Genomic DNA, 27,841 nt, shown 5'->3' on the forward strand with positions numbered 1-27,841 from the left:
GCTGAAGACTGTATGTGACAGAGAACGAGGGAGGGGGAGGTAACGAAGAACCGAGACACACTGAGCCAGTGTAGCAGGAATCGGCAAAGAGATGCCGAGGGTCTTTCCATGAAAGCGTAAACGTGCTCACGCACGCATGGGTGATGAAAGGTAAGACATACGGGGGCGTTCTCCCTTTTGCATGCTGGGTGTATAATCCTCTCTGTAGACAGAGTGAACAGCAGGGAGAAAGGATTCAGCACTTAAAAGGATCTCAATATCCAGTGATGCATTTTTCACTGGCCACATTTTGTGATGGACAGTTTCGGAGAGACTCTGGGATGCATATCTGCTGGAATGAGGTAAAGGGATGCTGGGTATACCTTAATATTTCTAGGATTCCCTTTAGTTTATCACAGTAAATGCATTCAAAGAGCCTTACTGAATTACGTGAATTGAAAAATAGTGATTTAAATGTTGTATTTAGTGTTTCCTATTTTTTTCATCCTAAGCTTCTGCTTTTAGATAATTTTGTGCCATTTTGAAGGTATTCCCTTGCATCTGTGATTTGTATTGTCATGACTGTTGTGTGTGGATCAGTTGTTACCCACATTATGGGTTTTAAGAAGGAAAATGACTCAATAAACATACCAAATAATGACTTAGTGACAACATAAAAATGCAAAATGGTTTATATAAGATGTAGGGGATAGAAAATATATATCTTTTCTGCATAAAACCACTAGAAGTCAATGAAAAGTCTACAGCATGTGTGTGTATGTACAGGCAAAATCATATGCAACCTGTCAACTAATGAATCTGCTTGTACCATGTTTTTCGGGTGCATATGCAATATTGTGATGTGTTTTTGATTTGATGGACAGGCTGTTTTCTGATAATCTGCTGAATTTGAATGAATTAGGCTCTATCCCATAGGTCTCATTGACTCCTGCTGATGTCATTTACGATAATCTGCTCCAAAGAGATTTAATTTGATGTGTTTGCTTGTACAAGCATTTAAATATTATGTGCACACACATACACATACCAAAAGAGAGCTAGAGCTGTCAGCCTTTTATCAGTGCGTGATAGTGAAAGAGACAGATGGTGGCAGAAGGGTGGCTGAATGACCTTGTCCCCCAACAGGGCACGTTTTCAGCCTTACATTAATCATTCTGTAAGGGCGAGAATTGGGCAAAAGAACCACTGTTCCTCTGGAGAAAGAAAGAATGATAAAAGGTCAGACAGAGCAGGCCCAAGGTCTTCAAACTGCAAACCAAAAGAGACCATTGGCAATTTAGCATTTGTACCATCCAGGTTTTGTGTTTTGGATTGAGGTGGGGTTGCACTTTCTATTTCGCCAATTGTATTTTCAAATGGTAAACTGGGCTGTAAAGTATTAGTAAGATGACTCTGATTTGAGCATATGTCTAGTGAGAATCTTCTCAATGCAGTTGCAGCATGTGAGGAAGAAGGAGGGAGACACAGAGCAGCGTAATCTTTCCATCACGCACATCATAATCAGAGCAAAAGGGGCAGAGAAAGATACTTCTGGGCCTTTGAGAGAATCAGCATGGATTAGAGGGCTTTCAGAAAATCAAAAGTCCGTAGTAAGGTTACAGCTGGTCTGGTACAAGCCGTACCAAAATTTCAGATCATGACACCCCTCAATATATCTTCTCTTGTACTGAGGGTTTAGGCTCCTGTATGTGAAATATACAACATTCAGAATATCTCTCATTGCATTAAGTGTTTAAGGCTATTTTGTTTGATTTGTAGCCTGGCTAAATGATTTAGCAATACACTATGCTTGCAATCAGACTAAAATCCAGCATTTTTAGACTAGGTTAAAGGGAACTTCTTTCTTTAGTGCAGAGTATACTATTTCTTGTGATGTCTCTCCAGATGAAAAGCAGTGGTAAAGTATTGATTGTTGTTGCCATGGGGATTATTTCCTGAGAGACTCGTTTTCGAGTGAAGTGATCATATTTCTACTTACTTCACTCATTTACTGTGAACTGTGCAGACCACCAGAATCTATCCTCTCTAAAGAGAGATGCTTATCTAGACTCTATCCTGATTAAACTGAGATGACTAAGTGTAATTTAATTTATTGCCATGTCTAATGACTATTGATAAAGCTTTCATTCTCCCTCCCTCTTCTCTTTCTTTCTCCTTGTTTTGTTAACTGCGTACATTTTTATCTCATCTTTTTGTTTGTGTTTTAAACAAAATAGGCAAAATTCCACCATGATAGAGTTTGCTACAACCCGAATTCCGGAAAAGTTGGGACGTTTTTTAAATTTTAATAAAATGAAAACTAAAGGAATTTCAAATCACATGAGCCAATATTTTATTCACAATAGAACATAGATAACGTAGCAAATGTTTAAACTGAGAAATTGTACACTTTTATCTACTTAATTAGCTCATTTAAAATTTAATGCCTGCTACAGGTCTCAAAAAAGTTGGCACGGGGGCAACAAATGGCTAAAAAAGCAAGCAGTTTAGAAAAGATTCAGCTGGGAGAACATCTAGTGATTAATTAAGTTAATTGATACCAGGTCTGTAACATGATTAGCTATAAAAGCTTTGTCTTAGAGAAGCAGAGTCTCTCAGAAGTAAAGATGGGCAGAGGCTCTCCAATCTGTGAAAGACTGCGTAAAAAAATTGTGGAAAACTTTAAAAACAATGGTCCTCAACGTCAAATTGCAAAGGCTTTGCAAATCTCATCATCTACAGTGCATAACATCATCAAAAGATTCAGAGAAACTGGAGAAATCTCTGTGCGTAAGGGACAAGGCCGGAGACCTTTATTGGATGCCTGTGGTCTTCGGGCTCTCAGACGACACTGCATCACTCATCAGCATGATTGTGTCAATGACATTACTAAATGGGCCCAGGAATACTTTCAGAAACCACTGTCGGTAAACACAATCCGCCGTGCCATCAGCAGATGCCAACTAAAGCTCTATCATGCAAAAAGGAAGCCATAAGTGAACATGGTCCAGAAGCGCCGTCGTGTCCTGTGGGCCAAGGCTCATTTAAAATGGACTATTTCAAAGTGGAATAGTGTTTTATGGTCAGACGAGTCCAAATTTGACATTCTTGTTGGAAATCACGGACGCCGTGTCCTCCGGGCTAAAGAGGAGACCTTCCAGAATGTTATCAGCATTCAGTTCAAAAGCCAGCATCTCTGATGGTATGGGGGTGCATAAGTGCATACGGTATGGGCAGCTTGCATGTTTTGGAAGGCTCTGTGAATGCTGAAAGGTATATAAAGGTTTTAGAGCAACATATGCTTCCCTCCAAACAACGTCTATTTCAGGGAAGGCCTTGTTTATTTCAGCAGGACAATGCAAAAACACATACTGCAGCTATAACAACAGCATGGCTTCGTCGTAGAAGAGTCCGGGTGCTAACCTGGCCTGCCTGCAGTCCAGATCTTTCACCTATAGAGAACATTTGGCGCATCATTAAACGAAAAATACATCAAAGATGACCACGAACTCTTCAGCAGCTGGAAATCTATATAAGGCAAGAATGGGACCAAATTCCAACAGCAAAACTCCAGCAACTCATAGCCTCAATGCCCAGACGTCTTCAAACTGTTTTGAAAAGAAAAGGAGATGCTACACCATGGTAAACATGCCCCGTCCCAACTATTTTGAGACCTGTAGCAGAAATCAAAATTGAAATGAGCTCATTTTGTGCATAAAATTGTAAACTTTCTCAGTTCAAACATTTGCTATGTTATCTATGTTCTATTGGGAATAAAATATTGGCTCATGTGATTTGAAAGTCTTTCAGTTTTCATTTTATTCAAATTTAAAAAACGTCCCAACTTTTCCGGAATTCGGGTTGTACTTCACAACACAGCAAACCTCACCATGCAAACAGCATTGATATTTAAAGCCATTTCAAATGAAATGATCAAATGAGCATAAAATATTATTACCTTCTAACTGTGTCATACAGGATTTGCCTCATTGATCTGATGTGCCAAATCATTATTGAACAGCTATTTACCATGCAATCTGTAGAAGGGAACTGTTATAACATACTAATGTTAAGGGTTTCCTAAAGCTGGCTTGTGCCATTTTTCTCTATCAGGTTTTTCAGATGAGCCCATATTTTGAGTGACCTGAGAGAAGAGGAGAACAATTTTCTTGCATCTCTGTCTGTTTCATGAGCAGCCATGCCTGTTCTCTCACCTACCACAGGTACATCATTAAGTAGATGTGATTGTAAATTTAACTCACTTGATAATCATAATAAAGAACAGTAATTTCTTCCTCATTAAAAACAAAGTACATGTAAAGAAGTTTACGAAAAGTTTATGAAAAGCCTTTTTCAGTACTATTGGCAAATTAAAATCTTTGTTTTTATGTGCATCCACATTTGCACTAATAGGTGTCAGTAAGTCCTGATGTGTTGGTCAACGTAACATCATTATATTATGTTTTTTTTTTTTTTTTTAAGTATACAGATAAGGAATAACTGTACAAACTGTTAAATTTTAAAGTATGATTTTATAATATAATAATTTTGTATAATTTTATCTTGCAGGTTTACATGAGATGCTAGCCCTCCTCACTTCCCAGCTTCATCCAGATGCTAATCATAAAGAGGACATGGTTTTCCTCAGGGAGGTCTTCAGTGAGAGGAGCCTCAGCTATCTTATGAAAGTGTGTAAAGCAAATGATAATGTCTAACATCATCCTAATATTGTTTTGGTGAATGATTTTCCATATGTACTGACCTTTCATGCAGATCCATGAACGACTCAGGCAGTTCCAGCTCCAGAGCCCGACCCCAGTGCTCCACAGCGCATCCTGCCTTGCCGAAGATGTAAGTGGTATCTCTTCCTCAATGGCAAACAATCAAAAATCTTCATTCTATATCTTATGACTTAATACTATAATATATATACATCCATTCAAAAGCCCTTCAAAAGTTTTTTTTTTTTTTATGTTTCTGAAATATTTCAATTTTGCTGACCAAGACTGCATTTACTTTATGAAACAAAAATGTAACATGTAACAAAAATACAGTAATATTGTAAAATATAATTTCTTATTATTTAAAAGAACTGTTTTCTATTGCAATATATATACTTTTTATGTAATTCATTCCTCTAATGACAAAGTAGAATTTTCAGCAGTCTTTACTCCATTCTTCAGTGTCATGTGAGCCTTCAGAAATAGTTTGAATATGCTTATTTGGAGCACAAGAAACATTTCTTATATATATATATATATATATATATATATATATATATATATATATATATATAATTATTATTTTTCTTTTTTTATTATTTTAGCTGTACTAAGAAATGTTTCACATTTTTGATGACATTGGTTTGGTTTGAATTGAAAGGTCACAGAGGAGCTACAGAACGGACCACTGGAAGAAGATGAGAGAGAACTATTAACACTTCTTACTGCTCCACATGTGAAGGTGCAACACCCACACTTGTGCACTTGTATTTTAGAGATTTTCTTAACTGTCGATTTTCCTAGTTCATGTCTTTGTGGTGAATTTTCTAATAAATCTTCCACTGATGATAAATTTGTCCCTAAAATACATTTTATGATATTTTTAGAAATAAATTCAGATGCACATTAACACTTGCCCCTTTAGATCCTAATAATCTGTCAATTTGAAAGCAGCAGCATCAGAATGTAAATTCTATATCAGATATGATGCTGACATAATAATTCCTGTTAAATCAGTATTTAAAAGAAATCTAAAGTGATTAAGCTTAATTAATTTCAGTTTGATAGTGTGCAGCATGACAAAATATAATCAGATGACATTTTACTGCCTTCTAATTAGACTTGCTCATTTCCATCATGTGCCCCAGGCATTCCTCTTCTCTTTTTTTATTTCCATTCTCTGTCAACCTATCTATGCATGCAAATTCTCTCTCTATCTCTCGCTCTCATAAAATTTTGTTGTGAATATTTTCTCCATGACCCATCAGGCAGTTCTAACAGTACATGACATAGTGGCGCAGAAGAACTTTGAGCCTGTGCTCCCCCCTTTGCCGGATGATCTAGATGATGAGCTAGAGGAGGAATCAGTGAAGATTGTGCGTTTGGTGAAGAACAAGGAGCCTCTTGTGAGTTTTAGGATTGAGTTTTGTCAACAAAAAAAAAATGGAATAATATTCTTGATGTACTGTCCATCATCATTAGGCCTTGCAAAATATAGGGTTGTATTTAATTTGTGCAATTAATTTGTCTCTTTAGGGTGCAACCATCCGCAGAGATGAAGTAACTGGGGCGGTAGTGGTTGCTAGGATAATGAGGGGCGGGGCAGCAGACCGCAGTGGTGAGTGGCATCCTAGTCCTCCCCCTTGTCAGCATAAAATTTGTTGTTTGTTTTTTTCTTTGTGCAAAGGGATTTGTTTTTTTTTGTTGTTGTTGTTGTTTTTTTTACACTGTGGATGGACAACAACAAAATCTCTCTCAGCAGATTTGATGTAACATAATCTGTGATGATGCAATCAGGAGCCATCTAAGTAAAAAAATAAATAAATAAATTGTTGAATCTATAAAACCTATGACATACAACTCAGTTCTCAATAGAGAGATAAAGAGAGGGAATTGAATAACCATTTATTCAAATGTTATACAAATAAATTACTGAGAATCTCTCCTGTTAAGAGATCCAAAATGACATTTTGTAAATTATACAACAGCAACAAGGGGAGACTGTAATCACAGTAGAATCATTATTTATTTATATTAATAGCATTCTGAGCAGTAGATTTTTCTTATCACAAGCAAAATATTGACTAAAATCCTTGAGATTATGCTTTGCTTTGGGGATTATAGATTATACTGGAAATATACAGAGCAGATTTTATGGTTGCCATGGAAATTCTGTTGAAATATGACGTGTACCATGCAAGCTTGGTTGTTCTATTGTATAATGACATTAGTATGCAGTTTAAGCTTAAAATGTGTTTTATCAGAAAACCGTGTTGAAGAAAAAGTACAAGATAATCAGGGGGAATAAAATGTATGATCAGTGCAATTGAGAAAAACCCTCAATTTACTAAAACAATACCAAAGATTCAGATAATCTAAAAAAAAAAAAAAAAACATTCCCACCATCAGGGCAATAATTAAGAATTTCCAGTTAACTGGAAGTGTTATGAATCAGCTGTGTGTCTATCTTGTTCCAACAATAAAGGATGGTTTGAGTGACCAAAAAATCTCCAAGAATATCAGCTGGAGAATTGTAAAAGTGAGTTGGGTTTGGGGGTCTGAAAGTCATCTACATCACCACAAATTGGAAGGTTTTCAAGAAAATAGCCTCTACTTTCATCCAAAAACAAAGTCAAGTGTCTTCTTCACTTTGGCAGACTTTACTGGAACTTCAAATAAGATGTGGTTCTATAGTCTGTAGATGAAACCAAAATAGAGCTTTTTGGCAATAAACACCAGAGGTGGGTTTGGCGCACACAGAGAGATGCCATATGGAAAAAAAAATACTACATTAAACATATTCTCCAACATCATCAGCCATTATAGGAGAAGGCAGAGTGCTGTTATCTTGGCAAAAGGAGGCAGCACAAATTACTGACTAAAAGGGTGTCAATAATTGTTTCCAAAACGCGATAAATGCCATTTTTTAAACAAAAATGAGTGTCCGCAAAAAACAGTTTGGTTTCTGGTAATTTTAAGCAAAATGCGTTATTCGAGTTATTAGGACGTTTTTCCAAACCGCGACAAGCACCAGTCTCCCTCTTTTGCAGAATGCAATATATCCGCTCAACCAATCACAGCGCACAATTCCACACACTCTAGACAGTAACAACCAATCACAGTGCACCATTCCACGCACTCTAGAGAGTAATGGCGGCGCTTTGAATAAACTGCTCATCTTAGTTTTATTCCTCTACTTTGTACTTTGTGATCAAAAAACAAGGGCTGCACTATAACTCGCATGTGATTGTCATGCGCATCTAATCAGTAAAGCTGGTTCTGTGATTAATAGTACCGGTAAATCTCCATCACGGGCTTTTAGATGGAGCGACATTTAATACACAAAGCCGTAGATCACTGACAAGCTGCGCTATATTGCGTTCATTAAATGAATCACATTTGATTATGAATGCCAGTGTTTTTATTAATGCAATTTATGTTTTTATTAATACAGCACATAGCACTAGTCAACTAAATGTAATTTAGTTAAATTAAATGTAATTTAATTTAATTTAATTTAAATGAAAGTAACATGGCAAATATGAATGCACTTTTGGAAGTTAAATGTAAGGGAATAAAATAATAACATTTTATAATAAATCTTTGAAAATCAAAAATGCTATGTGAAGGTTTGAAACAGAAAATATTGTTTTTCATCTTGCCACTTTCTTGGTAAAGAAAACTACTTTCACTAAAATTAATCTAAATGGATTTATTGCGTTTGGGAACCAAACTCTTCATATATATTTAACAACATATATTTGTTTTTGATGTGTTTGCAATTGTTTGTTTTCAATGAGAGCACAGTTGTTGTTGATTTAGCAAAAGATCTATATATATACACATTTTTTATCAATATTCTTTTAAAATATATAGAGTATTGTATAGTATAATATTATGACGATAACTTGTCATGTAAAATGCAATATTAATAAAAGTGTATGAAATAGAAGTATTTTCACTTTAGGAACTCCCTGTATTTTGAATGCACCATGATGACTGTTCGCTGAATTCTTCTTCAGGTCTGGTACATGTTGGAGATGAGTTGAGGGAGGTCAATGGAAATCTAATTATACACAAACGTCCTGAGGAGATCAGCCAGATTCTGGTGTGTTCACTCTTCCTTTACTAAAGTGGAGTCATTCCCATAAAATTCCTTATCTGAAAATGCACTTACCTGATTTAGTGTCCTTTATTGTTTATTGGGCTGCAGTCTCAGTCTCAGGGCTCGATCACTTTGAAGATAATCCCTGCCATTAAGGAGGAGGATAGATTCAAGGAGAGTAAGGTAAATTTAATCACTTTATTTGAATGTCATAGGACAGAACACATAGCAGCTGCTTCATAATATGTGTGCAATGTTATATGTTATTTTATTTTGTTTCTGTCTTTAAGGTCTATTTAAGAGCCCTGTTTGATTACACACCATTTGAAGACAAGGCTACACCCTGTCAGGAGGCAGGACTGCCTTTCACACGTGGGGACATCCTGCAGGTAGTAAGCCAAGATGACCCAACATGGTGGCAGGCCAAAAGAGTGGGAGATAGCAACCTGCGTGCTGGACTCATTCCTTCAAGACAGTTCCAGGAGAGGTACACAACATAACTTTACCCTTGTTATTACCATATACACCAGATGTCTCAAATATCCAGTGGTGGTTAATAAGGGGAGGCTGATTCTTCAGTAATTTGCTTTTGTTTGTGTACATTAATTTGCTTTTGTTTGTGTACATTAATATTAAGTTTCTTTACTCATTTTATGTAAATTACACAAATGTTTGATGACAAATTAAAATGTAAATGAAATTGGTTATATTAATTGGCTAGTAAAGGAGAAGGAAATAAATTCTTGATCAAAATTATGTTGCATTATTTTAATATCCATTCTGATCTGTATTTTTTTTCCCTTTTTTATCAAATTAGCCTCTTTCTGCAGTGTTTAATGGGCTGACATATTAAAGGAATAATAATAATAATAATAAAAAGCATCAGAGTTAGGAATGTCTGTAGGTAAAATAATAATTTCATTTTGAATACATTTTTAAGCGGCTCAGCCTTGTCTCCCTGTGACAATCCACCACTATAGGTCTTTTGAAACAAAGTGTTTGATTTCTCCTTATTGTAATTATATTTTGACTTTTTGTCCCAAATCTGCAGACGACTATTGTATAGGATGAAAATGGGGACGAACCAGAGCCCTAAGTCACCCAGAGCATCACCATGTAAGTTCTCGGCAGCTACTAGGTAGCTAATAGAAATACGGTACTTACTACTTATCTAAATACATGATCTTCTTGGAAATATTTAAACAAACACTCTGTAAATGCAGAAATTATTTAGCAGACAGCTAAATATCTCACAGTGAATATAAGAATATCGGTATAGGATAAACAAAGATGGCCAATGTACAGTGGAGATCAAAATTAGGGAACAACCTACAATTTCCTAAATTTCAAGGTCACTGCTTATATTTAAAGTTATCCTAACAGGAGTAGAAGGGCAGTTTTTAAAGCATATTTCATAAATTAATTAAAACACAATATAAAAACTTAATTAAGATGTTTGAACGCTGATCAAAATTTGAGAATTACAGATGCCTGGTGCTAATTTACTTAATTATATGACAAACCTTATTTAACTGGCAGCATTCCTCTAATTTTCACTGAGATTACAAGATGGTAGCCTGCTCTAAGTTGACTGAAACCCTGCAATAGCAAGTTGTCCAGATAAAGGTCAAATGAAGGACCCTTTCAGCCATCGCAAGAGCAGTTGGATGTTCCAAATCTGTGATTCCTTGAATATTGTTGCTTTACAATTACAAAAATTAATAAATAAAAAAACCTAAAAGGCTGGTGTGCCATGTAAGACAAATGTACGAGAAAACAGGGTAAGGCAGAGACTCTCAATGGGGAATGGGGAATCTGGGCAACACAGCTGGATATGCTTTGCTTGCTTTGCTTATAAGGATCTGTTTCGCCACATTTAAGAGAAGTCGGACTGAAAGTGCACTCTGCAGTGCTGAAGCCACTCATCAGCAGAAAGAATCAAAAGGCTAGACTAACCCTTGGTAAGGAGAATCTTGTGTGGACAGAGGAGAGCAGGTCCAAAAGTTCACTTCAGTGATAAGAGGAGGTTACATTTTTGGGGTCAAATGGAACATTTTGTTCGGGATCAAACTGTTGAAAGACTGAACACGAGTGTGTAAAGAAGTCTGTGAAAAGTGGAGGAGGAAGTTTCATGGTTTGCGGGATGTTTTCTTCAACAGGAGTTGGGCCTCTTAAATAGATACGTGGCAGGGTGAATGCATATGTTTATCCGAAACTCCTTCAGCAACATGTGGTGCATTCCCTGTAAGAATCTCTCAATCAGCCTGCAATTTTCCTATAAGACAATGCCCCTGTAGCACTCAAAACAGGTTCCATCAAGCTAAGAACACTGAAATAAGGAAATAATGCAGAATGCTGATCTAAACCCAATTTAAAATCTCTGAGAAATCCTTGGTGACAAAGTTATAGCTAAGTGAAGTGAAATTCAGCCAAGTATGGTGACCCATACTCAGAATTCATGTTCTGCATTTAACCCATCCGAAGTGAACTCACACAGAGCAGTGAACACATACCCAGAGCAGTGGGCAGCCATTTATGCTGCGGCTCCCGGGGAGCAGTTGGGGGTTTGATGCCTTGCACAAGGGCACCTAAGTCGTGGTATTGAGGGTGGAGAGAGCACTGTACATGCACTCCCCCCGCCCACAATTCCTGCCAGCCTGAGACTCGAACTCACAACCCTTCGATTACGAGTCCGACTCTCTAACCATTAGGCCACGACTTCCCATTCCAGTTACCTGAAACTTTTTTGATGTCCACTGTACATATTTTACCCAGACCTATCACAAATGACATTACTTTCAAGATTCCGTATTTATTTGCTTTATTCATGTTTCAGCAATTGTGTTTGTTTCCTTATTCTGCTTACCTCAGGTGACCAAACTTGTGAAAAAGGTAGGTGATTTTTGTAAAAAAAAAATATTTACCTATGAAATAAATAGAAGGTAACATTTTATATTATAGTATCCTATTACACAAAGTTAGTATAGTAGTAATAATAAGTTATGCATAATTACTAACCCATTTCCAGAAAAAAAGCAAATGTGAATTGTGTGAATTGTTAATTCTCTTTCACCTATATTTAACTGACAAAGCTATTAACATAAGAACTAAAAATGTCTTCACTGACCAACTTAATTGTATTTTGTTAATAAAGGGGTGTTTTTTTTTCTAGGCTTGATAGTGTTTATGGGGTGCAGTCTTACGTGTTAATGCTTCATTTAAAATTATTCACATAATTTAACTTTATTACACACTGCTCTACCCTTTCTTTGAGAAACGCGCTGATCATTTCCTGTTTTGATGAAGACCCTCCTTCAGAAATAGGCGATTTTCTCTGATTGGTTAGCTAGCCCAGTGTGTTGTGATTGACTAAACCACCTCTAGTGTGCGTCTAAACGTCCCTCCCCTAGAAGCAAAGGATATTATTGAAGATAATCATGCAGAAGCTGTGCAAATACTGGTTTTAATGGTAGACCTATGTTTACAGTTTGTTGTTGTCTCTTACTTTTAGATACACTGTTATTTGTAAATGCTACTGCTTATGTTAGCTTTTAATATACAGTTTTATCCTGAGTAAAGCTTTAATACAGTACAGCAACTTCACGTGCTTCCATGTTTAACACTTCTCATAGCTGTCACGAGCCAGGCTAGAACTCCAGTCTCTGGTGTGGTGGTTGAGAGATCTGCCACTAGGCCACAGAGGCTGAGGTGTTGGACCCAATTGAAATACTCAACGCGCTACTCCAAGCAATATTGGTTTATAAGAAATAAAGGACTTCGCAAGCCAAAAAATCCAACAAAAGTTCTTCTCAGACAGAGGAATTAATAACAAGAGAGATAATGGGTAAACAAAACCACAAGGGAAAATAAAAACTCAACGAGGGGAGAAAACAAAACTAGAGCATGTGAACAATTAATTCTAAGGGAACGAGGGAGAAACAAACGATAAGAAACAGGGTTAACTTTCCTTGCTATGCGAAAAGGGCCGATGTATTTCTGGGAGAGTTTCTTGGATTCGACCCGGATGGGCAGGTGCTTTGTAAATCGAAAGTTGGGGGTTGTCCGACGGCGATGATTAGCCTGAACTTGGTATCTCTGGGAAGTCCGAAGCAGGGTACGTCTGGCCTTCCTCCACGTAAGCCGACAGCGTTGGACAAAGCGTTGGGCCGAGGGAACACCAACTTGCGCCTCTTTCTCTGGGAATAATGGAGGGGTATATCCAAACTGGCATTCAAAGGGGGATAGTCCAGTGGCCGAGGACTGGAGGGTGTTGTGGGCATATTCAGCCCAAATAATATAGGTGGCCCAAGACGTGGGATTGTTAGCCGCCATACACCGTAGGGTGGTCTCCAGGTCCTGATTAATACATTCTGTCTGGCCATTAGACTCCGGATGGAACCCAGACGATAGACTGGCCGTTGCCCCAATAAGCCTGCAGAAGGCTCTCCAGAACCGGGACGAGAACTGGGGACCTCGGTCAGAGACAATGTCCAGGGGAATACCAAATATGCGGAAGACATGGTTCATGAGGAGCTCCGCAGTCTCCTTGGCTGAAGGCAGCTTGGGCAGGGGAATGAACCGGGCCACTTTGGAGAACCGGTCTACAACCACCAGGATGACTGTATTGCCCTTGGATGGCGGAAGCCCGGTAACAAAGTCCAGAGAGAGATGTGACCATGGCCTGCGGGGAATAGGTAAGGGATGGAGCAGTCGCTGAGGCCGCTGATGTGCAGACTTTCCTTGGTTGCATACAGAGCAAGCCTCCACATAGACTTTAACATCCTTCTTGATGGATGGCCACCAAAACCGCCGCTGGAGAAAGTCAAGGGTGTGGGCACTTCCTGGATGGCAAGTCAAGGGAGACTCATGAGCCCACTGCAAGACCCGGGATCGGGCAGCTTGAGGAACGAACAGGCGTCAAGGGGGACCACCACCTGGATCAGGCTCATGGGCAAGGGCCTCTCGCACCACTCTTTCCAGTTCCCACTGAAAGGGCGCGACGATACTAGACCTAGGAATTATTGGTGTCAAAGGCTTCTCTTGTGTCTCAGGAGAGTAGGCTCGAGACAGGGCATCTGGCTTGACGTTCTTGGTGCCAGGTCTGTAAGATAGGAGAAACTGGAATCAATTAAAAAACAGTGACCATCTAGCTTGCAGAGGATTCAATTGCTTAGCCTGCTGGAGATACTCCAGGCTTTTGTGGTCCGTGAGAACCTGGAAAGGGTGCTGGGCCCCCTCGAGCCAGTGGCGCCACTCCTCCAAGGCCAGTTTTACTGCGAGCAACTCACGATCCCCCACGTGGTAGTTGCGCTCGGCATCCGACAGGCGACGAGACATGAAGGCTCATGGGTGTAATTTTCCATCGTCACCTCTCTGCGACAGGATGGCCCCAACCCCCACCTCTGAGGCATCCACCTCCACCACAAAAGGTCTGTCTGGGTCAGGGATCAGAAGAATAGGAGCGGAAGTGAAGCGGCGCTTGAGATCTTCAAAGGCCCCCGCTGCCTCCGGACCCCACTGAACCTTGGTTCCTCCTCCCTTAGTAAGTGCTGTCAAGGGAGCCACAACAGAGCTGAAATTCTTAATGAACTTTCTATAGAAGTTTGCGAAGCCATTGAAACGTTGTACCTCCTTGACATTCGTAGGTATGGGCCAGTTGTGGATCGCCTCTACCTTCTTAGGGTCCATTTCCAGGTGGCCAGGAGTGACAATGAATCCGAGAAACTGAGCCTGGGTAACATGAAATTCACACTTCTCTGGCTTTACGTAGAGGTGATTGTCAAGGAGTCTCTGGAGAACCCTGCTAACATGCCCCTCATGCTCCTCCAGTGACTTTGAGAAAATTAGAATATCGTCAAGGTATACAAAGACGAATTGATTAAGAAGGTCCCGGAGGACATCATTAATTAGTGCTTGGAATACTGCGGGGGCATTGGTGAGTCCGAACGGCTTAACAAGATACTCATAGTGGCCTGTGGGGGTGTTGAAGGCAGTCTTCCATTCGTCTCCCTGCCGGATCTGCACAAGATGGTAAGCATTGTGGAGATCCAGTTTAGTGAAAACAGAGGCTCCTTGAAGCAGTTCAAAGGCTGTGGCCATGAGAGGTAGATGTTATCGATTACGAACTGTGATCTTGTTGAGGCCCCGGTAATCAATACAAGGCCTAAGACCCCCGTCTTTCTTCTGAACAAAGAAGAAACCTGCCTCAGCTGGGGAGGTTGAGGCACGGATGATACCGGCTGCCAAGGACTCCTTAATGTAGAGATCCATAGCTGAGCGCTCTGGGGGAGACAAGGAGAAAATCCGACCCCTGGGAGGGCAAGAGCCAGGGAGTAATTCAATAGCACAGTCGTAAGCGCGGTGAGGTGATAAGGAGGTGGCCCGGGACTTGCTGAACACTGACTTAAACTTATGATAAACTCTGGGGACTCGAGACAGATCGATAGACTCTTGAAACTCAGGACAAGGGGCTGGGGAACTCTGAAGTTGGCAGGAGAGTTGGCAAGTAGGACCCCAGCTTAGGATAGTGCCAGTGGGCCAGTCAATATGGGGATTATGTCTGCACAGCCAAGGGTGACCCAAGATAACAGGGTACTCAGGGGAGTCAATAAGATAGAGGGTCTCCTCCTGCTGGTGTTGAAAGATGGTAAGTTGCAGGGATTGGGTGGCCTCTGTTACTTTGCCCGGTTCCAGAGGTCTGCCATCCAAAGCAGTAACTGCCTGGGGGTGAGGAAGAAGTTGGGTAGGTATATTAAGTTTATTCGCCAAGGTAAGGTCTAGAAAGTCGCCTGCGGCCCCAGAATCAATCATAGCCTGGACCTGACACTGGTGGCCCTCCCCGGACAACATAACTGGAACTGCTAGCATTAGCAGGAGGAGCTCTAATTTTCCCCATCACAGCCCTCCTGTTGCTATATGGGGACAGGCGTTTCCCAAGAGCTCGGGGCAAGAGGAACGGAAGTGGCCGGAAGCACCGCAGTAGAGGCAACGACGCTCCCTCATGCGACGTTCCCTCTCGTTTGGAGAAAGCCTGGAACGGCCCAATTGCATTTCCTCTGAGGAATCATGGAGCTGTTCAGGAACTGGGGAATTTCTGGAGGAAGGAGCACAAACTGGAGAACCGAACCTCCTCAGAGTAACTTGGGACTGAGACTCCTTGGGACGGGCAGTCCTACGCTCTCTCAGGCGATTGTCTAGGCGGATGGCCATTGCTATGAGGGACTCAAGATCTTCAGGCATTTCTCGAGTGTCTAACTCATCTTGAAGGGGCTCAGACAACCCTCCCTGAAAGCAGATCCTCAGTGCCTCATCGTTCCATCCACTTTTTGCAGCTATGGTCCGAAACTCAATGGCAAAATCTGCAGTGCTTCGGGGACCCTGACGGAGAGTGAGTAGGTGCTTAGAAGCCTCCCAACCACTGACAGGATGATCAAACACTCGCTTGAACTCTTCCACGAATGACATGTAAGACCTACAACAGGCGTCCTGGGATTGCCACACTGCTGAGGCCCAAGAGAGTGCTTTGTCTGAGAGAAGGGTGATAATGTAAGCAATCTTAGAGCGATCCGTGGGGAAGCTTGATAGTTGGAGCTCGAAAGTGAGAGAGCACTGGGTGAGGAAACCCTGGCAGGAACTGGGATCTCCAGCAAAGGGCTTAGGAGGCAGTAGTCGGGGTTCTGCCACAGGAGAAGGCCTGACGCTACTCTGAGGTGATGCAGAGGGAGGTGAAGAACCCGGGAGGCGTTCGAAAAGCTGGCAGATGGAGCTCATCACATCGGCCAGGAGTTGAGAATGTTTGGTCATTAGCTCTTCCTGTCGACTGAGAACGGCTTCGTGGCGCTGAAAGGATGCCTCATGTTGAGCAATCACTGCCAATAGGTCCTTGGAACTGAGTGTTTCTGGGTCCATGAGTGACTTGGTTTTTCTGTCACAAGCCGTGCTAGAACTCGGGTCTCTGGTGTGGTGGTTGAGAGATCTGCCACTAGGCCACAGAGGCTGAGGTGTTGGACCCAATTGAAATACTCAAGGCACTACTCCAAGCAATATTGGTTTATTAGAAATAAAGGACTTCGCAAGCCAAAAAATCCAACAAAAGTTCTTCTCAGACAGAGGAATTAATAACATTAGAGATAATGGGAAAACAAAACCACAAGGGAAAATAAAAACTCCACGAGGGGAGAAAACAAAACTAGAGCATGTGAACAATCAAATAACTAGGAACACCTTACTTGAGGAAGCATGGAAAGACTTGGAAGGACTTGTAAATACAGAGCTGGTAGCACGCAGCCTGGACTCAAAAACCAAGTGTCAAACAAAGGGAAAGACTCAGCTAAATACTCTAAGAGAAACAAGGCACAGGTGACCTGGATAACGCTAACAAGGGTAGACAAAGAAGAACTAAGACAGAAGGGAACACAGGGGACCTCTAGAGGCACGGAGACAAACTACAGGAGGTCAAATGCTGACAATAGCTATGTGAAAATAAATGTATAATTGGAGCAGTTCATTATTGGTGTTGAGCTAATTGACAGAGAGAGAGAAAGAGAGAGAGATGAAGAGCGTGTGCAGAGCAGGGGGACGCAAGGAACGCTGCTTTAGAACATTGATTTTGAAACTTGTGAATCCATTAGAATCATTAGAAGACAGAATCGCGATTAGATTTTACATGCACCTCTAGTTTCCTCTTCCTCTTCTCTAAAGCAGAGCAGCATGGCCTCGCCTTCTTTGCTGCCTTTTCCTGAGGGCGGGGTTTATCTGGGTTTGTTAAGTCACGAACCCGGGAAGTAACTTGTTGTAGTCATTAAACTGCCAGAATATATATATATATATATTTTTTTTTTGCTCAAACAGTAACATAACAAATTACATTACATTATATAAAAAAGTGAAATCACAATCAACCACCCCTTTAATATAAACAAATTTAGATTTTGGTGGCTCCAACAAATTCAAAAATATTGGGACATATGCAAAATAAAAGCGAAAATATTATAAATCAGATGAATTGGTAATATGTGAGGGTATCATGAATCATGATTGGGTATAAAAAGCATCCACCAAAGTCTCAGTGTTTGCAAGCAAAGATGGATCATGGCTTACCACTTATCAAACTTATAGGGATAGTTCACACGAACATTTAAAAAAAAAATCTGACCTTATTTACTCTCCCACAACTTGTTCCAAACCTGTAAGAGCTTCTTTATTCTTTTGAACACAAAAACAATATTTTGAAGAATGTTGGTAAGCAAACTGTTGATGGTAGCCATCAACCAAGTCAATAGCTACCAGCAACTGTTGGTTACCAATATTCTTCACATAACATAACATAATGTAACGTAACGTAACGTTCAGATATGTTCTGTTTGGATTTAGGTTATTTTTAAAACCTCAGCTTTTTCTACAGGGTTTGGCCATGCGCCCACACGCAAACGCAGCACAAGGTCACTGAAACCGAACATTTTTGAAAACGCCTGCAATGGTGAAGATTTTCAAAAACTCTGGTTGCAGTATTATCATTTAGATGGCAAAATCTGAGTTTTGGGCTTGTGAACTCAAAGAGCCTACACTGTTATCTCCACATACTGGAAATGTTTCCAGGCTTCTGATTGGCCAACATGGCTTTATGGTTGAGATTATATCGCCACCTGTTGGAGGTTTCTAGTATGCCTAGTAAGAGCTTGATTAGCTGGTTCAGGTGTGTTTAATTTGGGATGGATCTAAGCTCTGCAGGACACCGGCCCTCCAGGACAGAGTTTGGGTACCCCTGCCATAAACCCTTACTCTATAGTAAACATGTGTTGTTAATTAATATTACTCAGTACTTATTTGTACTGTAACAATGACACCTTAATATAAAGTGTTACCTAATGAAATCTAAATATTTGTTAATTATTTTTAAATGAATTAATAAATCTATAAAATGGGTATTTCAGGTATTTGTTACTAATATTTATGTCTAAGCAATTATAAGAACTCTTTAAAATTTGTAACTTTAAAATGCGCTCAGTGGTTGCTGCTTTATTTTGCTGTTGTGGTTCTCTTGGCCTCTCCAATAACTCTTTCCTATGAAATGTCCTTGTAAAGTGTGATCCCCACTGATTCTCCTCTCCTGCCTGTACCCTTTCATCTATTTTGTTCTCCTGAACCACCCACCCTCCAGAGGACTGTGACAGTGAGGGCAGTGTCAGTGGACAGCACATAGGTGAGAGCTGACACCTTACACACTGAATGCACTCCACATGGCTTTGGCTTTGGATGATGCTTTTTTCTGTGGTGTGGTGCACTTTACATATCATCTGGTTTTGTTGTGAGTTCTTCAGCACACTTCAGCACAGAGCTTATGCGCTTGGCACATCCTAAGTCCCCAGCCATTGGTCACATCTTGAGCCCACTGCTCTGCTGCCGGCTTCGGACAACTCCCTCTTTGAGTTTTAGTCTCAGTGGTTTTTAGTGTGTGCTTTTTGTTAGGAGAAAGATTGCCATATTGATGCACTTACTGTTTGTGTTGCATACTGCTTAAAGGGACAGTTCAACAAAAATGAAAATTCTGTAAATTACTCAGTCTCATGTTATTCACTTGAGCCTATATGATTTTCTTCTTTCTTAAAACTCCTTTTTCTCAGAATACTAAAGCCTTTTTCAATCACGCAATGTTACTGCATGGCCATTGGTTCATGCAGTGTATTAAAAACGAGCCAATGGCTCAGCAGCGGAGCTGCACAAACCTATGGTAGCACACCCACCAGATCCCACCAATACAGGCAGGACAACTGGCTATATAAGCGTGCATTTTGCCATAGGATCCCCAGGTTCTAGAGCAGCCTCGTGGAGGGTGCTCTAGCTTGAGAAATTGTGTTTAGCACACTCTTGGGAAGATCCACTGGCTCCCATCTGTTAGGATGAGAGAGGAGGTCTCGTCTCAGGGGAATGGGCCAAAGGGCTGCTAATTGCAGTTGAGATAGCTCTGTGAACCAGTGTTCCAGAGCACTCCAGATGGGGGGCCACCAACAGAAGCTTGTGTCTCCACTCCTTGATTCGCCTGATTACCTGTGTAATCAGGGCAATAGGGGGAAAGACATAAAGGAGGAGGTTGGGCCTGTCATAGGCCAACACATCCTTGCCATTTGAAAAGTCAAAATGGGCAGTAAGAGTTACCTTCCGAGGCAAAGAGGTCGACCTCTGCATGCTGAACATCTCACAGATTCTCTGAACCATATGCGGGTTGACCATTCACTCTTCTAAGGGGATATTGCTGCGGAACAGCATGTCTGCTCCCTGGTTCAACCTACCCGGAACATGTGCTGCTCTTAGCAGAGATATTTGGCCGAGATACAGTACAACTATTTAAAAATATTCTAGTTTGAAACTATTCGAAAAATTTCCAGCGAATAAAGATCGGTTTTGTGGTCCAGGGTCACATATGACACCACTGTCATGCTGTCTGAGCGGACTAGCACGTGGTGTTTCCTTAGGTCTGGCAGAAAGGAGCAAAGTCCCAAACATACTGCCATCATTTCCAGGCAGTTGATGTGAAGCCGACTCTCCTCCTTCGACCAATGGCCATTCCAAGGAATGATATCCGTTTGCTGGGGGACAGCACGTTCTTGGCAAATTTGACCCTGAGTCCCAGGCACTCCAAGTGGCTGAGGATTAGGAATCTGTGGTATGATAGCTCATTCTCCGACTGGGCCAAGATGAGCCAATTATCATCGAGATAATTCAGGATGTGTATTCCCATCTGTCTGAGCAGGGAAAGAGCCGCATCCATGCACTTTGTAATAGTGCGGGGAGCTAGGGACAGTCCAAAGGGTAGGATTGTGTACTGATATGCCATTCCCTCGAAGACAAATCTCAAGAATAGCCTATGGTGGGGGGCTATCTGGATGTAAAAGTAGGCATCTTTCAGATCCATTGAAAAGAACCAGTCCCCTGGGTACTAGGGCTGTCAATTTTTTTTCTAATATTTGTCGAATTTAAAATAAAAATCCACATTCGAATGCAAAATTGGCTGTCCGCGAACCCCCTTGGTGGCGATAATTACATTATGCGGACAGTGCGTGGATGCGGGTGGTTAAATTATACTTTGGCAGTTTATTAGTGGTGCACGAGATGCGATGACAATGTAAGTGTCACTGCATTATAATGTTTTTGTTAACCTATACAGATGAAGCAACTAGATGCAGCGCTGCTGCGATGTTCATTCAAAATATTGCGGAAAAATAGAATTTGGAGAAGATCTTGTTTACGTCAAAACTGAAACCAAGCCATTCACACAGAACGCATATTTCACGAATGTATAGAGAGGGATATCTTCTATTACCATTGCATTCGTGTTTCGCACAACAGAGCCACATGTTTAGAAAGCCATGTAAAATTAAGGTTTTGAAATATGTTTCAAAAACCTATCTATGGTGGTGTCTATCTGAGCGTGAGTGATGCCGGGGCTCATGCTTAGAGACCAGTGGTGCAGCTGATAAGCGGGGCTTTGCAGGCTGCAGAGTCAATGCCATCTTGGGGTGACTGGCTGCAGTCACAGAGTATGGAGCATTTTGGCAAGAAGTGTTACATTCCCTGGGACGACTTCTGTGCAGCAGTGAAGCATTCTGCAAACCCTTCAACCGCAGGTCAAAACTGGCCAGAGGGGGAGACCAGAGAGTCAGGGAAGGGGACCTTATCCACATCCTTGATCTCTGTGAAGGTCAACCATAGGTGGTGTTCCAGCACTACAAGACTGGTCATGGATCTATTGATTGCCTAAGCCATCATCTTAGTGCCATGAAAAGCCAGGTTGGTTGCGCTTCATAGCTCTTTGAAAGCCGGTCCCGTCTGGTACAGACTCGTCCCTTTTCTGGAGAACTTGGGGACCTGGAGGATCGCCATGGAATGAAGTGCTGAGGCCGCTTGTTCAGCAGACAAGTAGGCCCTTCCAGCATCCTAAAGTCGTCCTGCACGGCATGGATGGGTGGGCATCCTTTTGCTTCCAGCCGATGGCCGTGGGTGGGCAGAGATGTGCGGCCACTGACTCATCCAGGGTTGGCAGTTTATCATACCCCTTTTCTTTGGTACAGTATACTGTAGTGAGGGGAGACAAAGAGGAGGCATACATGTGGGCCGAGTTAGGGGGCGTTGCAAAAATTTGTGATCTCTTCATGGACTTCTGGAAAGAATGGAAAAGCGTGCTACAGGCAGCAACAGATGGAGTCCACTGGCTGAGACCAGTCAAAATTCAGCTGTTGCAAAAACCTGGATACAGAAAACTTTGGCGTCCATCCATGCAGCTGGCAGCACTGGGCTCTGCAGACAGCAGGGGGCGGAGTCGAAAGACAAGCCCACCAACTCCTCCTCATCTGAGGCAGCCAGAGACGCAGTCGTCCATGGCGTCACACTCACTTCCACCGAATTAAATCGGATCTCTCTCATAATGTGAAGATCTCTAATATCTCCGATATTGTCCTTCCTACAGGAGCTGCTGGACAAGGGCCATTCCCCTTCCACGCTCAAGGTCTATTTAGCAGCCGTAGCAGCTTCACATGCTCCTATAGCTGGCCTGTCGGTTGGTATAAACAGCCTAGTTGTTTGCTTTTTGAAAGGGTCTTGGAGGCTCAGGTAATCTGAAGATCGTATGGCTTAGTGCACACTTATATAGCCAGATGCCCCGCCCATATTGGCAGGCTCTGGTGGGCTGTGATGCCTTAGGCTAATGCTGCTCCGCTGCCGAGCCATTGGTTAGTTTTTAATACACTGCACCTTCCAATGGCCGTGCAGTTACACTATGTGATTTAAAAAGGGTTCAGTATTCTGAGAAAAAAAGATTTTTTTCTCCTTATAATGAAAGTTAATGACAACCTGTGCAAACATATACAAGCATTCTGAAGTCATACAGTAGATTTGTACAAGGAATAGACATTGAGATGAATTTTATCTCAATGTAGACCTCAGCATATTCAAATTTCAATTATTTGTCATGTTATATTCACATAAATCTGACACATTGGCATTTATTTCTTGACATCCCAAGTCCCTATTCATCGTTGATTTTATGGCAAAAAAACAACAACAAGGTGGAACGAAGGTGTGGAAGTTCATTTCAACAACATAAGAAAAAATCTAAAGTTAGAATTATGACATAAAAAGTCAAAATTATGAGATAAAAGTCATAGTAATGACATAATGACATAATTTGAATTATATTCCAATTTATATTTACATTTTTAAGTAAACCAGTGTGATTATGAACATGAAATTATCCAGCCATGGCTTCCTGTTTCATATAAATATAAATAGTAGGGAAAACAAAGGCCAAATTCCCTTAATCATCCATCACAATAAAAACCAAAGAATATATTTCTGATGTGCAGCAAAAGATAATTGAATTGCAGTATCCACCATCAGGGTAATAAATACGATTATTAAAATGTTACAAATCTGCCTGGGAGAGGACGTGTGTCTATATCATCCTAATGCAAGTTGAGGAGGAGAGTTTGAGTGTCTAAAGATTCTCCAAGGACCACAGCTTGAGTCTCAGGGACAGAAAACCTTAAAAAAAAAAATTAATCACACAGCACCTACACCACAATGTTCTTGTCCAAAAAAAATAAAAAAAATAAAATAAATAAATCCCCAGCTTATTCTGTTGTCAGACACAACTGGAAATTCAGATGGAACTGGCTTATATGGTCAGATGTAACTAAAAAATTTGCTTTTTACACAGGAATAAAAAGTACCCCATGTGTACAATGAAATACAGAATACTGCTGTATTTTTGATGTTGTGGGTCTATATTTCTGCTGAAGATTCTGGACATCTTTAGATACATGCCATCTTTAATTATATATACCAACAGATAAAAAAAATCAAAAAGTGAAATTCTTATAATGGGAAATGTTTGGATCTTCCAACTGGACAATAATCCAAAAACAAACCTTAAAAACAACTCTTAAATGGGTCACATGGCACAAAGCAAAAAGCTTCTGCTATAGCCATTCCAGTTCCCTGACCTCAGCCCTATAGAAAATTAGTGTGGTGAACTGAAGAGAAGCGCCATCATGGAGCTGGGAATATGAAGGGTCTGGGGAGATTCTGGATGAAACAATTGTCTCTGATCTCTTGTCAGGTGCTCTCTATAACCTCATCAGGCATTATAGGAGAAAACTCAGAGCTGTCATTATGCCAAATGGAGTTGTCAAAAAGCACTGAATAAAAGGGTATCGTTAGTTGTGTCCAATGTGTATTAGAGAAAAACATTAATGTCTTTATATTTCCCTCCATTTAAAATTCTTATTCTCCAGTGAAGACTAGATTTATGTAATTTTTAAAAATAAAAGATCTAAATTATTAACAGTCCAGATTTAATTTCCCAAACCTTCTTTGATCATATTTACCAAGGTTGGCAATAATTCTGACCATGGCTGTATATTAATCTCATAATAGCAATGCATTATTTTTTCCTTTTGTAGTGGAAATGGGCTTTCACAGGCACGGAACTTATGTACGTATGACATTTTTGGAGAACTTTTCCCTATAAGTATGAACAACAAGTGCACTGCTATTGCCAGGGAACTATTGCTTTGGGCTAATGGCTCACACAAGCTTTGGCATGGTTGATAGCTCGTGATAGTCTCTGTAGAACTGTCCTGGATGTGTGATGGTCTAACATTAGTTGTAGTTTCTCCAAAGTGTAAGGCGGTGGCACCGTCCTGTGGTCAGGCCTTTTCCTGGGAGTTTTACTCAGGTACCATGTTTTTTCATACTTGTAAGGTGAATAGATGCATTGCTGCTTTTACATATTCACTGCATATACAATTTTACAAAGCAGATGAATAGCATGTTTCTGTTTTCCCCTGAGATGCAGCTGTTACATAGAATCAGCAGCAGTGTGAGAGACATAATATTTTAAGTCTGGAAGATGCACCTCTTTCCATCCTTGTCTTTTTGTCTAATCTTTGTGTTCGTGAAATTCAGTCAAGTCTATTTTTGATCTTCTCTATGTTTTATATGTACTTTATCTATGTTGATCTATTGGAAAATATTTCTGCTCTCACAGCTGGTCTAAGGAGAAGCTTCAGACTAAGTCGCAAGGATCATCAGGGTTCGACCAAAGAGTCTCGTCCAGCGGAGTCCACAGAGAGTGAGTTTTTCATATATGAAGAGGTGACACTATATCAGATGAGACCCCAAGACAAACCAAGACTTGTGGTGCTGATAGGTAAGATTCAATGGATGTCAGTACTTTCTAAATGAGTCATTCTTTTATTGGCCTTCACAATCTCATCTCCTTTTTTTTCTCTGCAGGATCTCTTGGTGCTCGAATCAATGAGCTGAAGCAGAAGGTGATTGCTGAGAATCCTCATCGGTACGGTGTTGCTGTGCCACGTGAGTTTCATTTTTCCATTAGTCCAACATTAGAGACTGTGACTGTGGGAGGTCCTGGCTGTTACTGTACATCAAGAAGCTGAATCAAAGTAGAACCTACTTTTGGTTCAGATTGATGACCTAAAGCTAAAGCTAAGGCTTCTAATTTTTTTGTATAATATATAATATTGTATTTATTCTAATAACTAATATTAATAATATTTCTAACAGACACAACAAGACCCAGGAAGAGCCATGAGAAGGAAGGTGTAGAATACCACTTCATCTCCAAGCAAGCCTTTGAGGCTGACATCCAATCGAATAAGTATATCAAATTATTTTAATAACTATGTTGGGTGCACTTTTGGTCAATAATGTAACACATCTGTTTGCCATTTTATTAAAGGCATAGTTCACCACGAAAACCTAAATTACCATCTGTTGTAACTGCATGGCAATTTTCTTCTTATGTGTTCTGAGAAAGAATCAAAATTATACAGGTTTGGAACAACATGAGGGTGTGTAAATGATGACAAAATTATCCCTTTAATAGAGATATTAAATTAAATTTTGCTGTTATTTGTATTGACACAAAACATTTATTGTGTATGCCCAGGTTTATTGAACATGGTGAATATAAGAATAACCAATATGGGACAAGTCTGGAGTCAATCCGGAGTGTCCTGGCGAGAAGTAAAGTGTGCCTAGTAGATGTTCAACCTGAGGTAAATAGAACATTTTGCCATTGTAATTATTGTCAGTATCAGTTTTTCTCAATATATCTGATTCTGAGCTCTGGTCATATGTGATGTGAAGTAATACAAAAAAAATCTACAATGACATCAGTAGAGACACTGCTCTTGATTTTTGTTGAGCACATAATTAGAAACCAATGCTATTATTTATATATTTTTTACTATAATTCTCAGGCTCTGAAAATTCTCCGTACAGCAGAGTTTAAGCCCTATGTGATTTTTATAAGGCCACGCATCCCTGAGATTTGTCGGCAACGTAGCTCTCCCACATCACCAGGAAGGGGTGACAATGGACACATCACAGTAAGCCTGATTTATATCACCATACTACTCTAATGCAGCTAGTAAATCCCTGTTATTTAACTCTTATATTGTACAGTCAATGTAAAGTCAACAAAATCTTTCTCTTTCTCTCTCTTGTGAAAAGGATGAAGACCTGCAGGACATGAGACACTCTGCCGAGCAGATGGACCAGCAATATGGCCACCTAGTGGACAGGGTACTGGTAAAGGAAGACTCTGCCAGTGCCTGTGTAGAGCTGAGGAATATTCTGGAACGACTCGAGAGAGAGCCGCAGTGGGTGCCTGTCAGCTGGGTCCGCTCTTGATCCTCCCTCCTTCCTTAAATTCAAATGCTCACATATGGTTTAATGAAAACATGTATTGAACCTCTCTGCCTCTTTCTCACTCTGCTGCCAGTTTCCGTTTCATCCTGTTCGACTGAAGTAATACAAAAGCAAAATACAAATGTCAGCTGACTTGTTGAAACTGGGTCTGTTGTACTGCAATAGTGTTGAAGATTTCTGTTCAAAAGACTTTGCATGAAAGTAGCATTGACAAGAAGAAATGTATCATTAATAGCTGAAAGAATTAGTTTTCTGTGGAAAAAAATGGTTGTCCTTAGTTCTGTCGAGTGAGCTGCAAAAAAAAAAAAAACATCAGATGAGGAAAGGATCACTTGAATGAGAGGACAAACACTGACTCAGGTTCCCTTTCAGTCGGTCACATGCGACGTTACAAATGGGATCTCGCCCGAGAGCCCAATCACCTTCGAGTGGTACAAAGGTATATAGCGGGTATAAAAGGAGCAGCCCGAGCAACTCGCAATTTCGCTTCGGAGCCAAGCACATCGCTTGCTGCTTTCACCCGTGTGTTTCAAGCAAGAGTCACTGGTGTTGGTGTGACGGCACGATTCAGCGGCTCGTCTGGGTTTCCTGCGACAGCTCCCGCATTCCCCTGAGTGCTTCAACACCTCTGAAAGAGCTACTTCCTTTCACAAAAGAGTACAGGCTGATTTGCGTCTTTTTAAAGATGTCATTTCGCCCGTGTGTTTCTGGGTGCGGTCGATACATCGCTCCTCGTGATGGCCACGATTGCTGTGTCACATGTCTGGGCTTCCAGCACACTGAGACTGCATTTATGGATGGCTCATGTTCTCATTGCGGGGACATGACCATCTCGGCATTCAGATTGAGACTCAGTTACCTTAAAAGGTATAGAGTCCCCTCTGCCACACCCTGTTCTAGCTCTTCTTCTCGTAAGAGGGCTACTTCGGCTGGTGGCCAGGGTGATCTGAGGGTTACCGTGTGTGCTTCCCCGACGAGCCAACCTCCTCAGGCCACACCCCCCTCACATACGGCACAGCCGGTTGAGTTTCCGGATGAGTTTGCTGGACCCTCTCAGGCTCATGACATCTCATTTGGGGCTCGTGAAGAGGACCGTAAGTCGATCGCCGCATCACAAGGCGGGCTTGAGTCCTCAGCAGATGAGGATTCGGCTGCGTTGCCTCCCTCGGGAATGCCAGCATTGTCCGATCACAAGCTGGCGGCCGTGCTTTCCCGGGCAGCGGAGAGCATCGAGCTTGAGTGGAATCCTCTGCCCTGACCCGAGTGCTCGAGGCTAAATGATTGGTTCCTGGGGGCTGCTCATGCG

At 41.0% G+C, this 27,841-nt stretch overlaps 1 protein-coding gene across 4 annotated transcripts; it reads left to right on the forward strand.

Moving 5' to 3' along the window:
• On the forward strand, positions 1-27,679 carry mpp3b (MAGUK p55 scaffold protein 3b). Of its 4 annotated transcripts, XR_009426262.1 has the most exons (21): positions 1-150; positions 4,093-4,202; positions 4,549-4,667; positions 4,753-4,830; positions 5,362-5,442; positions 5,969-6,106; positions 6,237-6,318; positions 8,723-8,808; positions 8,914-8,988; positions 9,096-9,292; positions 9,857-9,921; positions 11,677-11,697; positions 18,965-19,006; positions 24,470-24,535; positions 24,848-25,009; positions 25,096-25,176; positions 25,387-25,480; positions 25,772-25,880; positions 26,085-26,213; positions 26,338-27,289; positions 27,320-27,679. XR_009426262.1 is itself a non-coding variant. In XM_059530691.1 (20 exons), exons 2-20 carry the CDS (start codon positions 4,178-4,180, stop codon positions 26,515-26,517), a joined length of 1,830 nt encoding a protein of 609 aa, XP_059386674.1. In that variant the 5' UTR covers positions 1-150; positions 4,093-4,177; the 3' UTR covers positions 26,518-27,296. The 4 variants fall into 4 exon arrangements, 1 of the variants encoding a protein (XP_059386674.1); XM_059530691.1 differs by lacking the exon at positions 27,320-27,679 and having other exon boundaries at positions 26,338-27,296; XR_009426263.1 differs by lacking the exon at positions 24,470-24,535 and having other exon boundaries at positions 2-150.
• Positions 27,680-27,841: the final 162 nt, after the last annotated feature.

Source organism: Carassius carassius, chromosome 39 (genome assembly GCF_963082965.1).
Source record: "Carassius carassius chromosome 39, fCarCar2.1, whole genome shotgun sequence".
Lineage (NCBI taxonomy): Eukaryota > Metazoa > Chordata > Actinopteri > Cypriniformes > Cyprinidae > Carassius > Carassius carassius.

Excerpts from the sequence above, each read along its gene's own strand:
- mpp3b (XM_059530691.1), top strand. The coding sequence starts at position 4,178 with ATGCCTGTTCTCTCACCTACCACAG. Across the intron at positions 8,989-9,095 it reads ATAGATTCAAGGAGAGTAAG|GTCTATTTAAGAGCCCTGTT; the intron begins GTAAATTTAATC and ends TCTGTCTTTAAG. Across the intron at positions 25,481-25,771 it reads GCTGACATCCAATCGAATAA|GTTTATTGAACATGGTGAAT; the intron begins GTATATCAAATT and ends GTGTATGCCCAG.